At 48.9% G+C, this 16,177-nt stretch overlaps 1 protein-coding gene across 4 annotated transcripts in view; it reads left to right on the forward strand.

The window, feature by feature from the left end:
* Positions 1-6,181: 6,181 nt before the first annotated feature.
* The window catches only part of c2cd2l (c2cd2 like), a 104,357-nt gene continuing 94,361 nt past the window's right edge, over positions 6,182-16,177 (forward strand). For 3 of the 4 annotated variants that reach the window (XM_069894999.1, XM_069895000.1, XM_069895001.1), the window contains exon 1: positions 6,182-7,201. In XM_069894999.1, coding sequence (XP_069751100.1) covers positions 6,851-7,201 — 351 coding nt within the window. In that variant the 5' untranslated portion in view covers positions 6,182-6,850. The remainder of the gene's footprint in view (positions 7,202-16,177) is intronic. The other variant, XM_069895002.1, reaches the window with a different exon arrangement.

The raw sequence follows: 16,177 nt of genomic DNA on the forward strand, positions 1-16,177 counted from the left end.
TGACTGCCTGTGGCAACAAATTCCATAAATTTACCATCATCTGACTGAAGAAATTCCATGCATTTCTGTTCTCAGCAGAAGTTCTTCAATCCTGAAGTTGTGCCCTCTTGACCTCAACTCTCCAATCATGGGAAAGAATCTTTTCGCATCTACTCTGTCCATGCCTTTCAACATTAATTTGGCATCAATAGCAGAATGTGATACCAGCAAGAAAATAGAAGTTAGATAGGACCCAGGGTTTGCAGGGTCTCTCAGGCACTAGTTTCCAATGGGCCTGAAAGCTATGGTCAAGTGGATTACGCACATGTACTTAGATCAGGTGTTCAACCAAACTCTGAGTGAGTCTTTCATAGGTCTACTGGTAAACAGTTAGCCTCACAGAATTCATTCTATAAATAGTGCATGGCATTATGATCAAGAGAACTCTGAACAGGAAATATATCTTGCAGTGAAGCAAGCAAAGGTCAGGATGTCATTAATAGAGATACCAAAAAAAACAAACATATTGCAGAACATTAAGAGATGTATTTTTATCCCATGCCAGGAAGCCAACCGCAACCATGCTTTGGTCAAGAATTAGTGGGCACCTCGCTTGAGATGAGAGTAGTTAACAAAAGAAGCTGAGATTTTTAAAAAAATGGTTTCCCGCCGCTGCAGACAAGGAGACCACTTACCAGTCCTGTTGCTTTTTCCTTATACCAACTTTGTACTTCTCTCTGAATGAGACTTGCCTTGCCCCATTCTATTCTCTGCTCTATCTTGTTTCCTTGCTCCAGCAGTTAAGGTAAATAATATTTTGATGGCCAGCTTAGTGATCCCTTATCAGTATTTTCCATGTAGAAGAAATGATCTATGCAAGCCCTTGATCATTTTACAAACCTCTATTAAATTCAGTGGAACGGTGAGTCAACTGCTGCCTTACAGCCCGCTTGTGGGCCTCCTGTGGTTTCTAGGTGGAGGAGATTGCACTTTCTCCCCATAGCAGAGTGGGTTACCCCTGTGCACTCTGGTTTCCACCTACATCCTGAAAAGGTATGGTTTGGTAGGTGAATTGGTCACTGTAAATTGCTCCAAAAATGAATGATTGTATCTAGGGACTTTGGAAATGCAAGGAAACATCCTTGCCTTGAAATGCATAGTCAAGGAAAGTTAGATGGTGTGGGAATATACCCAATGGCTAAAATGGTCCATGTTGTAACAATTTTTTTTAACCAAAAATAGACTTTATTCACAATAAATATTTGCAAAGAGAAAACTGTTCAAACATTTCTTCCCACCCTTGGTTTTGTATCTAACTTTTCCATAACTGTTCATTATGAACTGAAAATATAATACAGCAAAAGTCCAAAAATCCAGATGCCAGAAATCTGGACCACCCAAGAACCTGGACTTCTCAAACCTTTTTTAAATTTTGCAGGCTTTTGTGTGCGTGCGTGCTTGAATGCCTAAGTGCCACAGATGTGTGGAAATAAATGAATAAATATTTTCAGGGTTTTATTTTGTACTTAGTTTGTATTTTATATGGAAAAAATATTTAATTAATAATCAAAATTTACCTGTTCATCTGTTCTTTATTCTCCTTAAATTTGAATTTTAAAAGTATTGCCTGAGAATCTGGAAAATACGAAATTCCAGACCAAGCCAATACCCGAGCAGTCTGGATTTCAGTACTTTTACAGAATATAGAATTTCCATCCTCTTTCCCACCCCACACACGCAGCTCCATTTTGTCACCCACCTCCACCTTTTCCATCACATTTCAGTGACATGGTTACTCTCACCTTTTGTTGCATCTGGTCCAATTTGCCCTTCCCCTCCCCTATCAGCTTCCATTAGCAGCTTTTCTACTGGAGTCCAGCCTTTGCTCCACTTATCATCCACCTTGAGCCACCACTTATCCCACCCTCAATGACTCGTCTTCCTCCATTTCCCCAGACCCTTTTTTTAATCTTTCTCCCTTTGGCACCTACCAGTTATCTGTCTCCACCTCCCCAAATGTGCGTGGTTCTTTATTTCTCTCTGCTCTACTGATCCAAGCTCTTCTCACCCTGTCCTGGTTAGACGGCCTATCTCTCGTGTAGCCTCTGCCTTGAGGAACAGTTCGGATCTGAAACACCAGCCTCAATGAAACTGCTCAGCCTGCTGAATTCCTCCAACTGATTGCTTTGCTTTTACCTGGAATAACACTTCAGACTGCACAGAAATGATTGGAAATGAATCACTGTTGGCCAAAGGGGTTTGGAGGACCTTAACTACAGGTTTAATTTGTGCAAAGCCCCCACCCCACTGACCCTTGTTGACCAGTGTGATGCATGAACAAGTCTGGTTGGCATCCGTTTCACTGAAAGGTTCCAGCACCTCATAATGAAAAGGGTAGAGGGGGCAGCACAGATCGATCTCAGCTCCCAAGGCCTCACCATTATGACAGACACAAAATGGTACATGTCAATCATAGGGAACAAGCCAACAGAAATCACCAATAATCTGAAATTCTAATGAAGCCAATAACCACAATATATCTCTGGATTGTATTATATAACTTAATTGGCCCCCTGTGAAATACTTTTTTGCAAAAGCTAGCTCTGTCCTGGGACATGAACTGCCTGCTGTAAATAATACTTCCCTGCCTTCCAAAAGAAATGCTGTTGCATCTATCCACTTTATATTTTGAAAACCTTTGATCCTTTCAGTGTACTAATATCTAGGTTTTGTAAAGTATGTGCATTGAGATAATCCTTACTCAAGACTTCAATGGTGGATCATGTGAATTTGCACCTGTCATCTATTGAATTCTCTGATTAGTTGAGGTTGGGCCACAGTTATTTAGAGCACCCATTCTTAGTGGGTGACACGGCACATTTATAATTAAAAATAATTAAAAACTTTTTATGATTAAAAAAGGTTAATCAGTATACAAGAAATTAACTAAAGAACAGCCTCACAGGGAAAGGGGCCATGGCCAAAAAAAGGTTAAGGATGGCTGATTTAGATAGAACTTCTCACAAGAACCATCAATGGCCGCTCTTCAAAATATCTCATAGGATACATAGTTCAATTTCACAATTCGTTTATCAACAGATCATGGCTGGTTGGTTATAAATCAGTAAATTGCAAAGGCACTCAAATAAAATGCAATGTGAGAAAATGAAACCAAACACCAGAGCAAAGCAAGAAACCCTCTCCAGAAATGTTGTTTCAATTTACTGTGATGACTGACAACAAACCCCAAAAAATTGTTATGCAAAGAATGTTGAGGTCACATTTGCAAAGATAATTTAAATGATAAATTTAGTGGATTTAAAATTTGATGAACTTGAAACCTTGTTTATTTGCTTTACTGCCCTATTGCCTCTCCTAATTTTCTCAATCTATAGCACCCGACTGCCCTTTTGAGCTTTCACAACCTCCCTCTCTCTCCCTTCTAAAGTTCCCTCCCTCTGTATTTTTCCTATTCCTCCATCTATACTTATTAATTTTTTTAAATTTAGAAGTACATCGCCCCTCTTCCCATTGCCCATCTATCCCTTTCCCCACACCCTCCATTGTCCCTTTCCCAGATTCTCCCTTGCTCCCTCCCTCCCATCTCCCCACCCACCCCATTGCCCCCTCCCTCCCATCTCCCCACCCACCCCATTGCCCCCTCCCATCTCCCCACCCACCCATTTCCCCTTCCCTCTCCCCATCCACCCCGTTGCCCCTTCCCTCTCCCCATCCACCCCGTTGCCCCTTCCCTCTCCCCATCCACCCCGTTGCCCCTTCCCTCTCCCCATCCACCCCGTTGCCCCTTCCCTCTCCCCAACCACCCCGTTGCCCCTTCCCTCTCCCCATCCACCCCGTTGCCCCTTCCCTCTCCCCATCCACCCCGTTGCCCCTTCCCTCTCCCCATCCACCCCGTTGCCCCTTCCCTCTCCCCATTCACCCCGTTGCCCCTTCCCTCTCCCCATCTACCCCGTAGCCCCTTCCCTCTCCCCATCCACCCCGTAGCCCCTTCCCTCTCCCCATCCACCCCGTTGCCCCTTCCCTCTCCCCATCCACCCCGTTGCCCCTAACCCCTCCCCAGTCTCCCCATCCACCCCGTTGCCCCTAACCCCTCCCCAGTCTCCCCATCACCCTCTCCTTCACCCCATCCACTTTTATCTCCCCACCAACTGTGTTGCCCCTCCCATCTCCCCACCCACCCTGTTGCCCACCCCATCTCCCCACCCACCCCGTGGCCCCTCCCCAGTCTCCCCACCCACCCACCCACCCCGTGGCCCCTCCCCAGTCTCCCCACCCACCCACCCACCCCGTGGCCCCTCCCCAGTCTCCCCACCCACCCACCCACCCCGCTGGCCCATCCCCAGTCTACCCACCCACCCACCCACCCCGCTGGCCCCTCCCCAGTCTCCCCACCCACCCACCCACCCCGCTGGCCCCTCCCCAGTCTCCCCACCCACCCACCCACCCCGCTGGCCCCTCCCCAGTCTCCCCACCCACCCACCCCGCTGGCCCCTCCCCAGTCTCCCCACCCACCCACCCACCCCGCTGGCCCCTCCCCAGTCTCCCCAGTCTCCCCACCCACCCACCCACCCCACTGGCCCCTCCCCAGTCTCCCCACCCACCTAACCCGCTGGCCCCTCCCCACCCACCCACCTAACCCGCTGGCCCCTCCCCACCCACCCACCCACCCCGTGGCCCCTCCCCACCCACCCACCCACCCCGTGGCCCCTCCCCACCCACCCACCCACCCCGTGGCCCCTCCCCACCCACCCACCCACCCCGTGGCCCCTCCCCACCCACCCACCCACCCCGCTGGCCCCTCCCCAGTCTCCCCACCCACCCACCCACCCCGCTGGCCCCTCCCCAGTCTCCCCACCCACCCACCCACCCCGCTGGCCCCTCCCCAGTCTCCCCACCCACCCACCCCGCTGGCCCCTCCCCAGTCTCCCCACCCACCCACCCACCCCGCTGGCCCCTCCCCAGTCTCCCCACCCACCTAACCCGCTGGCCCCTCCCCACCCACCCACCTAACCCGCTGGCCCCTCCCCACCCACCCACCCACCCCGTGGCCCCTCCCCACCCACCCACCCACCCCGTGGCCCCTCCCCACCCACCCACCCACCCCGTGGCCCCTCCCCACCCACCCACCCACCCCGTGGCCCCTCCCCACCCACCCACCCACCCCGTGGCCCCTCCCCACCCACCCACCCACCCCGTGGCCCCTCCCCACCCACCCACCCACCCCGTGGCCCCTCCCCACCCACCCACCCACCCCGTGGCCCCTCCCCACCCACCCACCCACCCACCCCGTGGCCCCTCCCCACCCACCCACCCACCCACCCCGTGGCCCCTCCCCACCCACCCACCCACCCACCCACCCACCCCGTGGCCCCTCCCCACCCACCCACCCACCCACCCACCCACCCCGTGGCCCCTCCCCACCCACCCACCCACCCACCCACCCACCCCGTGGCCCCTCCCCACCCACCCACCCACCCCGTGGCCCCTCCCCACCCACCCACCCACCCCGTGGCCCCTCCCCACCCACCCACCCACCCACCCCGTGGCCCCTCCCCACCCACCCACCCACCCACCCCGTGGCCCCTCCCCACCCACCCACCCACCCACCCACCCCGTGGCCCCTCCCCACCCACCCAACCACCCACCCCGTGGCCCCTCCCCACCCACCCAACCACCCACCCCGTGGCCCCTCCCCACCCACCCAACCACCCACCCCGTGGCCCCTCCCCACCCACCCAACCACCCACCCCGTGGCCCCTCCCCACCCACCCAACCACCCACCCCGTGGCCCCTCCCCACCCACCCACCCACCCCGTGGCCCCTCCCCACCCACCCACCCACCCCGTGGCCCCTCCCCACCCACCCACCCACCCCGTGGCCCCTCCCCACCCACCCACCCACCCCGTGGCCCCTCCCCACCCACCCACCCACCCCGTGGCCCCTCCCCACCCACCCACCCACCCCGTGGCCCCTCCCCACCCACCCACCCACCCCGTGGCCCCTCCCCACCCACCCACCCACCCCGTGGCCCCTCCTCAGTCTCCCCACCCCGCTGGCCCTACCCCATTTGCTTTCACGCTCCACCTCAGCCCGCTCCCTCCTGTCTCATGACCAATGATCGCGAAGGGCGTGTCGGCGCGTGCGCCGTGTGAGCGCCGCCTCGAAACTGGCCCCCCCTCTCTTCGCCCCTGCGCCGTGTGAGCGCCCGCCGAGGCTGCCGGCGTTCGGGGTCCGGGTGCTGGATCCAGCGGTATTCTGGTGGGGGCGCTGAGCCCAGACGAACCCTGGCGGCCCCTCCACGTCGCCCCTCGCTCTGATCTGCAACTGCAGGGTCGGGAAGGCTGTCGGCAAACGGAAACGGGGAGGGGAGTTGATAGGTTGACGCCCGCCCCAGCGAGGGACGGTGCGAGCATCGGAGGGAGGAAGTCAGCTGCCTGAAACTGACACGCCGCAGTCCAATTTCAGCTTCGAGCCATGGGCGGCTGAGGGATCGCCCGGCTGGGGAATGGATCGCTTCCTTCTGACAGCGGGTGCCACGGAGCCGGGCGCCTCGACCTGCAACACCCCCCCGTGACCCAATTTAATGTTGCCCTCTGTGTGATACAATGTAGCCAGCGAGGATCCGACCGACAGGGATCTCGGGGTCTGCATCTGCCCGCCGGGGACTGACGAGGAGAGTTTGCCGAATGCGCCAGAGTTATTTCTACGTTGGATTCGCTCGCTACGTTTTGGGCTCGGGGTGAGGTTCCTCGCCCTGTGTCCCCCACCAGGGGCTCGGATCGTCGCTTTATGTCTCCTCCCAGGGGCTCGGGGTGAGGCTCATCGCCCTGTGCCTGTCACCCGGGGTATCATGGCCTTTGGTCTCTTCGGCGGTGTCTCTGTCCCGTCTCTTTTCCACGACGCCGGCTGGCTGATCCTCTGGGTGCTGTTCGCGGCTTCCACCGTGACCGTGTTGACTTGGCTCGTGCAGTATTCCGTGGGGATTTTCCGTCGGGTCAGCCGGCCCGTCACCCGGCATCGGTCTGCAGACGCTCTGGGATTGTGGAGCTCCCTCCTGCAGCTGGGCTGCTCCCGGGAGATCAGCGCCTCCACCTCGGGACTCCGGCATCTCCTCGCCTCCCTCTCCTCCTTCAAGTCCTTCAGGGACAATTGGCAGAAAGCCTGGATCAAGGCACTGAACGACCAGGCTTGTCGCATTGGGGTATGTTATCATATGCAGTTTACTCCATGTCTCCTTAGGTCCCTCCCCCCACCACCGTCTGCTGGTATCAACACATACACACACCCTCTCACTCTCTGTCCGCCCCCCCCCCCCCCCCCAAGATCTTCTGCTGGTTTCAACATTATCAGCCCCTGACCTGTCTGCTGGTCAGCACCATTTCCTCCTTTCCCCCTCACCTGTTTGCTGGTCTCAGCATCATCTCCTCTCCCCCCCCCTTTGGTCCTTCTGATGGTATTGGTCCCCTCCACTGGGTTCCAGTATTGTGGCCCATCTCTCTCCACCCCCTCCCCCACTTCTGTCCCGTGGACATACTTCACATGCACTGCTATTTATTCTTCTGCATTCCCATGGGAATGTTTGACACTTGTGTTATTTCTAATGGGTAAAGATGATGTTTACCATGGCCGATGCCAGCTACATGTTGGACCTCTTTGAACTGAGAGAATTGCCGTAACTGTCAACTTCTGGTAATTAATGACGATGATGTTCAAACAGGCATATATTTTATCAGAAAATTCCAGAACATTCAGCAAGCCAGGCAGCACCTGCAGAAAGAGAAACATTCAATGTTGCAGGTCCAGATCCTTCATCCTTATCTCGATGTCCAGTTTTAAACAACTCAAAGCTCCAGATTTAAATCAACAGGAATAAAGCAAACTATAATTGAGAATTCTTCTTTATTCCTATTCCTCAAGATACCTCGATGAAGGGATCAAACCCAAAATGTCAGTTAATCGATTTTTACATTTGTTATGTAAAATACACTGTTTGACCTGCTGAGTTTCTCTGACATGGTGTTTTTACTTTAATCATGGTGTCTGCAGACTTTTGTGTTTTACTTTTTCCTATTCCCCGTGGGATGAAATTACCTCCAACCCTAATCTTTCACCAAGATTACCAGCTTTGTCAACTTTGAAGAATTCCTTCAACATATTAATGCACAAGGTTGTGAATGGCATAGGTCCAATTTGAAACCAAAGTGAGAGCATGCAGTAAAATACAAAAAATGCTGTGATTGAAGTTAAAACAATGCTGGAGAAACTCCAACAGTGTACTTTATAGAACAAAGTTAAAGAAACATAACCAATGTTTTGGTCTTGAGCCCTCCATCAAGGTGTGAGCAAAATGTAAGCGGGCACCTGAATGAAATGGTGGGAGTGGAAGGAGCAAAGTCTACAGGCAAGAGTTAAGAGATGGACGAGGGAGAGCATAACAGAAAATACAGGGAAGGGGAGATGGCTCAGTTAATGGAGAGGGAAAGGGATGGAGAGCTGGAGGAAAGATAGAGGGAGAGGGAAGTGGGCAAGCAGATCCTGGAGACGTGATGTTAACGCCATCCAGTTGGAGAGTGCCCTGATGGAATATTAGGTGTTGCTCCTCCAATATACCGATCTTGGTTTGGCAATTCATGAGGCCATGGGCAAACATGTCAGTGTGGGAGTGAGAAAGGCAGGTTGCTTGGTGTAAACAAACTGTAATTACAATTGGTTCAAGATTATCAGCTGTGATGGTACCACTTGCACTTGGCTGGTACGTGATGTTAGTGGTGCATCTGGCCAGTGTTTGCTTCATAGGGCCACCCAGTCTTTCTTTGCCGTGGTGTCTGTTAATTGGATCTCTCCCAACAATACTGGAGTCCGCCCATGGGGAATGAGTTCAATTTGCCACAGTAATGTGGGAAATTAGAGCATATGGAAGCTATTTCACACCTCAGTCCTGCTGCGTGGGCTATCAAGTCATGGTTTGACCTGAGATTATAGGGATAAATGGGCAGTTTAATTCTGGAGGGTGTCTTCTGTCAGTCCCTTCCCAGCCCCAGTGCCCACTTGAACTATTTCCCAACCAAAATTGATAATGAGGCAGAAAGTTCCTTGAGACTAATTATAGCTCCTTATTGCTGTCTTAATGTAGCAAAAATACACAATCGGTTCGATCCTCAGCCCTTTGTTAAGGTATGAGCCAAAAGCAAAGAAGTACCTGAAAAAAATGGTGGGGTGAGAGGAGCACAGGCATGAAGTCGTAGATGGATATGGGTGGAAGCGCAGAAGAAAAAGAGCTAGGAAGTGATTGTTGGGGGAGGTTGGTTAGCTCTCTGAATAGAGAGGGAAGGGGTGGGGAGCTCGAGGAAAGGAGACAGAGGGATATGGAAAGAGTGACCGAGATGGGGGGAGGGGCCTAAGGAAGCCAGAGAAGTCGATGTTAATGCCATCCATTTGGAGAGTGCCCAGACAGAATATTGGGTATTGTACTTCCAATTTGCAGCTGTCCTCGGATTGGCAGTCCATGAGGCCATGGACAGACATGTCGGCGTGTGAGTGGAGTGCAGAATTGAAATGGGTGGCCACGAGGAAGTCCCCACAATTGCAGCAAACAGAGTGAAAGTGCTCAACGAATCAATCTCTCAGTCTGTGTCCAGTCTCTCAGATGTTAGAAGAGGCCACAACAGGAGCACCGGATGCAGTAGATGAAACCCCACAGATTAGATCAGCTGTATATTAACATCTATTAGTTGCAGGGTTTTAATGATGGGTAGAAAGGATGGGCTTGCAATTATTAAGTTAATTTTTTTTTAAAGTGAATTTATTTACAGCACGGTTGAATACAACACCAGCCATTTAAATCTGCTGTCCAATTTCACTCAAATTAATTTGAAGGGTGGGAGGAAGCCGGAGCACCCGGGGAAAACCCACGCAGACACGGAGAAAACCTAGAAACTCCCTGCAGACAGCTCCAGATTCGAACCTAGGTTGCTGTACTGTAATAGCATTGCACTAAACCAACCTCCTGTTCGTAAATAGCACTTACCCTGCATGACAGGCATTCAATTTTCTGAATAAATTAGCAAATATTTCCATGACATAAATGATATATTAGTGTCTTCCTGATCCTTTGTAAATAAATTATATATATCCAGGATATGCTGTAGAATTTCATCTGGAGCCAAGTGACTCCCTATTCAGTGTTTATTTTGGGTCACCTTCATGACCACAGTAGTTCCTGGCATTGGCTTCATGCGGGGAAACATCCCAATCTTCCCCTCTTCTGGAGAGTTGCCATTGGATGTCTAGAGTGCTCTCAAGTTGATCCTGGCCACTTGACTTAAATAAATACTAATCCAAATGACTCAATGTATTGGAAATGCCCTTTATCTATTTGAATTATATTAAGACTGATTGATAAATAGTTGGTATAGTGGGAAGCCTTTTCCTAAAAATGAGAAACAAAATTGCAGATCTGCTCTTAAAAGAGATGCTATGCATAGTTGGAGTATAACCTTGGCTGTGGAAGGAGGAATTTCACATTCCTGCAGCATTATCTTCTGAATATGGGGTTAAAATGTGGTTCACTCTCCTCAATTGCTTCTAGAAGTCCTATAAACAATTCTTTGGTTTTGAGCTCATTGAGGGAGAGGTTATTGTCCTGGTATCAAGCCATGAGTCTCTCCGTCTCTCTTCTGTTCTCCACTTTGTCATGGTCAGAGATTCATCCCATGACTGTTAGTTGTGAAGCCACACTCTAGGTAGTTGCTGTTGGTGATATCAGTGGAAGATCACAATGCCTAAAACTGACATTTCCCCGTCCATTATTCCCATTTAGCTAAAATAAGCTCTGCATGCACAGCAAATTCGCTATTTGATTACTTCCTGTCACTTGAATAATTTCAGTGAGCAATACCACAGGACATCTACTAGTTTTGATTCAGTGGGTTACCAGTGTGAATGGAATCGGACAGAATATTTCAGTCAATTGCCGCACCATTGGCTGCTCTCCTTTCAGTTAGCAAGACAGTCCTACAGTGTGGAATTCCTGCTATAAACTACTCTCTATCCTCCCCTTTAAAGATGCCACTTAACAACTACATTATTGATCACTGTTGCTCAGCTGTCCTTACATTTTCTGGTGTGCTGAACACCAATTTTACTTCTGGAGTAGCGGGGGATCTCCAACGTCAAAGATGCTCTGTAAATGGAAATTGTTGTTGGCTACATGTGTTGGGCACCAGAATGAAGGTTGTTATTAAAAGAGCTGATTCACAAAAGTGGTGGAACTATGAACTAATGTACAAACCTTAAATGGGAATTCACGGTTGTGGAACGATTTGTGTTTGAAATCATTCTCAAACTTTTCTTTTGGCCATGGCCCCCTAAGGACTCTGCTCAATTTATGGGCCCCCTGCCCTGTGAAGCAGTCATTTTAGTTTCTTCCGTACTTCTACCGACTACATAAAAGACATTTGTTATGTGAGGTGAAAAAAAACAAGGCTTTTACTTAAATGTGCTCTGGCCACTGGGGTGTGGGGAGGGGTGGTGGTGTTGGGCCCCTGTTTTAAATGATCAGTGTTTTGACAGGGTAGCTGCACAACAGATCAGATGTGGGAACACAGAGCAGGCACACAAAATTTGAGCAAGATCAGACAGGAGTGAAATGCAGTTAAACACAGAAATGCCGGAGGAACTCAGCTGGTTTTTCAGCATCTATAGGAGGTAAAGAGATATAACTGATATTTCGGGAGTGAAATGTGGAAACAAGTTCTTGAATAAAGTGTAGATAAATCACTCCACAGGAGTGCATGTTTACTGATGGTCATTTGAAACTTTAAGGACACAAGGTGATAAAATCTGGATAGATTAGAATATAGAGGTGGTAAATAGCTCAGATCTATTTGAATGCCAGAACCAGCTTGAGAGACAGATTAGTTTGCATCTGATCTTCTGTTTCAATATATGTTTAAATAAGCATGCTAACCAGTTCATTAATGAAGCTATTTTAAAGATGATGTTCTATTGGGTATTGTGATTTGGTCACTTAGGATGCAAGCTCACATCTGCTGTGGCATTTAAAAATAAATTTTGCTTCAGGTGTTTGATTTTCTGTGTAGCAAAACCAAAGAACAACATTATTATTGGTGAATATTCATTCCATTCTGTATATGATGGGTTAATGCATGTTTAATGATGATATTGTTATGGGGTATATTATATATAAATATGTCTTTAAAAGAGATAGATTGTGGGGGTTTAATGTATAGGTCACTTCACAACGGAGTAACACATCACAAAAGACATCTCATTTAAAATCCAAGAGCTTTGCTGAAAGTGAGACATTGAGGCACCAGTGGCTTTGCAAAGACAATGAAACTACTTTGGAAGGAACTTCAAAAGCAGGTGCAAATAAACAGGCCAGGCTCAAAGTGCTGATGAAGATCTTTCAAGGATTGGTTTGGTCCTGCAAGAAGTTCTAATTTTTTTTGCAAACCGAGAGAGAGGAAAGAACAAACAGGATTCATTGGAATGAGAGAGAGAGAGAGAACTGAGTTCCACAGTTCTGCAGTGGCTTTTGGCAGGCTTGTTAAAACCCCATTTTGAAGATGGGTTGTGAGTTCTGAGTTCAGCCTGTTGAAAAACCCTTGTTGTCCTTACAAGAGGAAATTAGGGAAACAAGAGGAACTCGGTGGTGACCTGGAAGAGGTTATCACTTGGAAAACCCATGATGGGGCAAGTTTCTTCAGCAAGACACTGAAGTGACCGATCATGGGAGATCAGTTTGTGCATGTCCAACGAGCAACAAATCTCTCTCTAAAACCAACAAGAACCTTCCTGAGCAACAAATCTCTCTCTAAAACCAACAAGAACCTTCCTTTCAGCACTGGTGAAAATTCATAAATGTTAAATTCTGTGCATAGTATAAGAATTGCCTGATATCAGTGAACTTTGAGGAGTGAGAAGTGAGATTTGACTGTGAATCAAAGAACTTCCCTGAACATATACACATTACATACACATGCACTTAGAATTAGAAGGGGGTTAAGTTCATAGTAATAAGTTAAAGTTTGATCCTGTTTTTACGTTTAAAGAAAATTAAAAGCGACTTTTATTTAAGCAACCATTTGCCTTGGTGAATTTCTATTGCTGCTGGGTTTTGGGGTCCCCTGGACTTGTAACAGTACAATGGGGTCACTAGGCAGGGGAATCCCTTTAACAAGGCTTAGAAAAGGCAGGAGCCAAGTTGAAGGCTCATCAGGTGGCTGACGATATTTGAGGGATGACAAACACAGCTCACTTGCATACAAGAGCTGCGGTCCATGACACAGCAATTTTTCAAATCCGCCAACAAAGAAAAATGTGACAAGAAATCTGCTCCCCAAATGGAATTTGCCACATTTGCAACTGTGAAAACCCACTGAAAAGGTTTCTTGAGACTGAAATCCAAATGAGTCCCCTCTGACCATGTATTTGAATATGAGAATCATTCGCGACTGAAAACACATGACAAATTAGGGTGTCTGCGTTCTTCAGGGGTTGGAGGGAACCACTGAAATCTCTGCATCGGAATCAACATGAAATTGAACACTTGAGAGATGGTCTTTGAGGACAAGATGGTGGCTGATGTACCCATGGGCAGCAGTTGCCTGTACTGCCGGGCCTGGTCGTTTCCCAGCTACCATTTATTGACCACCACGTTTCCAACCAGGTCAACAGAAGGAAGTCTGTTGCATTGCCAAAGCCTGGACCTGCATAGTCAGTGATGAAAGGAACCTCTGTTTCCAAAAATTGTCTTTGACAGGGTCTGTTTCAGCTAGCCTGCATCACCTCCTCAACATCTCTGTCAGTTGCCTATTGCCTAGGTTGTTATCAGCTAATAATTGGGCAATATGAGTCTCCCTAGATGGTTGAGTATGCAGAAGAATAACCAGCTTAAGCATGTTGTATGGGAGGTGACCATCTTGATCAACCAAGGCATCCTCCAATTCACAGTCAATCTGCTCTGGAAGACACTCCACAAGTAAACGTACTTTGTTTTCTAACTTGTCACTCTGAGGGTAGAGAAGTGCGCCTCAAGAATCGTGAACCAACCAGGTGCATTATTAATAAAAAGGGGAGGGGGGAGTCTTCAGTTTGACCTCCCCAACTACTCCTGTACGGGGCTTGTCCTTGTCACTATCCATTTTAAATTAGAAGGTATTGTGAACTCACGGGCTCACCACTTGTAGCTGCACTGCTTTTTAACTGCTTTCAAACAAATAAAGAATACATTACTTATTTTTTCCAGCACACCATGAATATGACTTTCTTTTATTCCACTAGACACAACAATGAATTCTTCAATCCTCTAAAACACCACCCAGCCACACCTTTCTGACCTTCTCATTGGATCACTGCCACACGAGTGATTCCTGATGTAATCCTACTCCTGCAATGTGCAAGTATTTGAGCTAGGATTTGGGTTCCAGTCATCCATGGTGGGGTGGGAGGGGGTTGGATTATCCAGGGTGGAGTTTAGATTGGCCAAGAAGGTTGGGGGTTTGGGTCATCTTGGGTGGGGTTCAAATCGTCCTAGGATTGGGGTTGGATTGTCCAGAGTGGGGTTCAGATTGCTCTGGGGTGGAGGGGGGGGTCACATCACCCATGGAATGGTTCAGGTTATCTGGGGTGGGGTTTCGACCAACCAGGGAGGGATTCAGGATACCCTGGGTGGGATTCAGAATTTGAAAAGAGCACCATCTCAGACTGTGTTAACATTCCCTTCTCTTAGCCCCTCCCTCCACCGAGCCCCTCAATACACCACACAGGCTTCAGCCTGTCTGTAAAACTGCTGCCTTCATGGTGCTGCCCACTCTTTATATTCATAATGTTGCCGTGTCAATGCATTTATAGTGTCACCAAAGTTAACACGTTCTCTGTATAAATCACCACTGCCATTCATGTAGCCTCTTTGAACAACGTGCTCTTCAAGAGTTTGGGACTGTTTCACAGGTCCCAGCCCCTCAATGTCTCAGTCCCACCGATACTTGCCTCACAGCTATACCCTGACCTTCGGGATACAGTACATGTGCATCTTTCAGTGAGCATGGAGGCATGCAGAGCTGCGCACCCACACTGAGGTGAACCTGTACGTGGCATAGCGAGGAGGAAGGTTGATTCTAAAAAAATGCTGCTATTTGTCATTAGATCCTGGCATTTGTACAGATTAGTGCTGGAGAAAGGCTTTGAGAGTAATTTCCTTCTTCAGCACCTACGTAATAAATCTACATTGCAAATTAGTTGCCTCATTACAGAAACCATCTAAAGGCAGGACTAGCAGGCTTGAATCATGAGGGGCGTCAATAAGGTGAATGTGATCTTTTCCTCAGGATAGGGGCGTCTAAACCTAGAAGGCACATTTTTTAAAGTGAGAGGGGAAAGATTTTTGAAGGGGACCTGAGGGGGCAAATCTTTCACACAAGAGGGTGGTAGGTATAAATTTTTAATCTAGACATACCGCACGGTAACAGGCCATTTCAGCCCACAAGTTCGTGCTGCCCAATTTACACCCAATTAACCTATGCCCCCGGTACGTTTCGAACAGTGGGAGGAAACTGGAGCCCCCGGGGAAAACCAACACAGACTCTGAGAGAACATACCGACTTCTTACAGAAGACAGCGTGGATTCAAACCCTGGTCCCGATCGCTAGCGCTGTAAAGGTGTTGCACTAACCGGTACACCAACCATGCTACCCCATATTGGACAAGCTTCGAGAGGAAGCAGTTGAAATGGGTACAGTAACAATGTTTGAAAGACATTTGGACAGGTACATGGATAGGAAAGGTTTAGAAGGATATGGGGAAAAATTAATCCCATGGGGCTAACACAGGAAGGCACCTTTGGCAGTATGGATGAGTTAGGCTGAAGGACTGTTTCCATGGTCTCTAACTGACCCTATGACAATGGTTTTTTACTTGTGGGCAATCTGCCTCAATTGGTTTATCACCCTATTGTGAATAATGTTATCCACCCATACAACCCTCCACCCCTTCTCAAATAACGTAATGGAGATTTTGAGTACCAAACATGAGATCTTTGGATCTGGTCAAAAACAGAGAGAGAAAGGCCCTCATCACCCAGGCCATCCCCCTTTCTTACTGCTGCCATCACCTTTTCTCTTTTTTGCACTACTTATTTATTTTTTAAATCTTT

Source organism: Narcine bancroftii, chromosome 8 (assembly GCF_036971445.1).
Source record: "Narcine bancroftii isolate sNarBan1 chromosome 8, sNarBan1.hap1, whole genome shotgun sequence".
Classification (NCBI taxonomy): Eukaryota; Metazoa; Chordata; class Chondrichthyes; order Torpediniformes; family Narcinidae; genus Narcine; species Narcine bancroftii.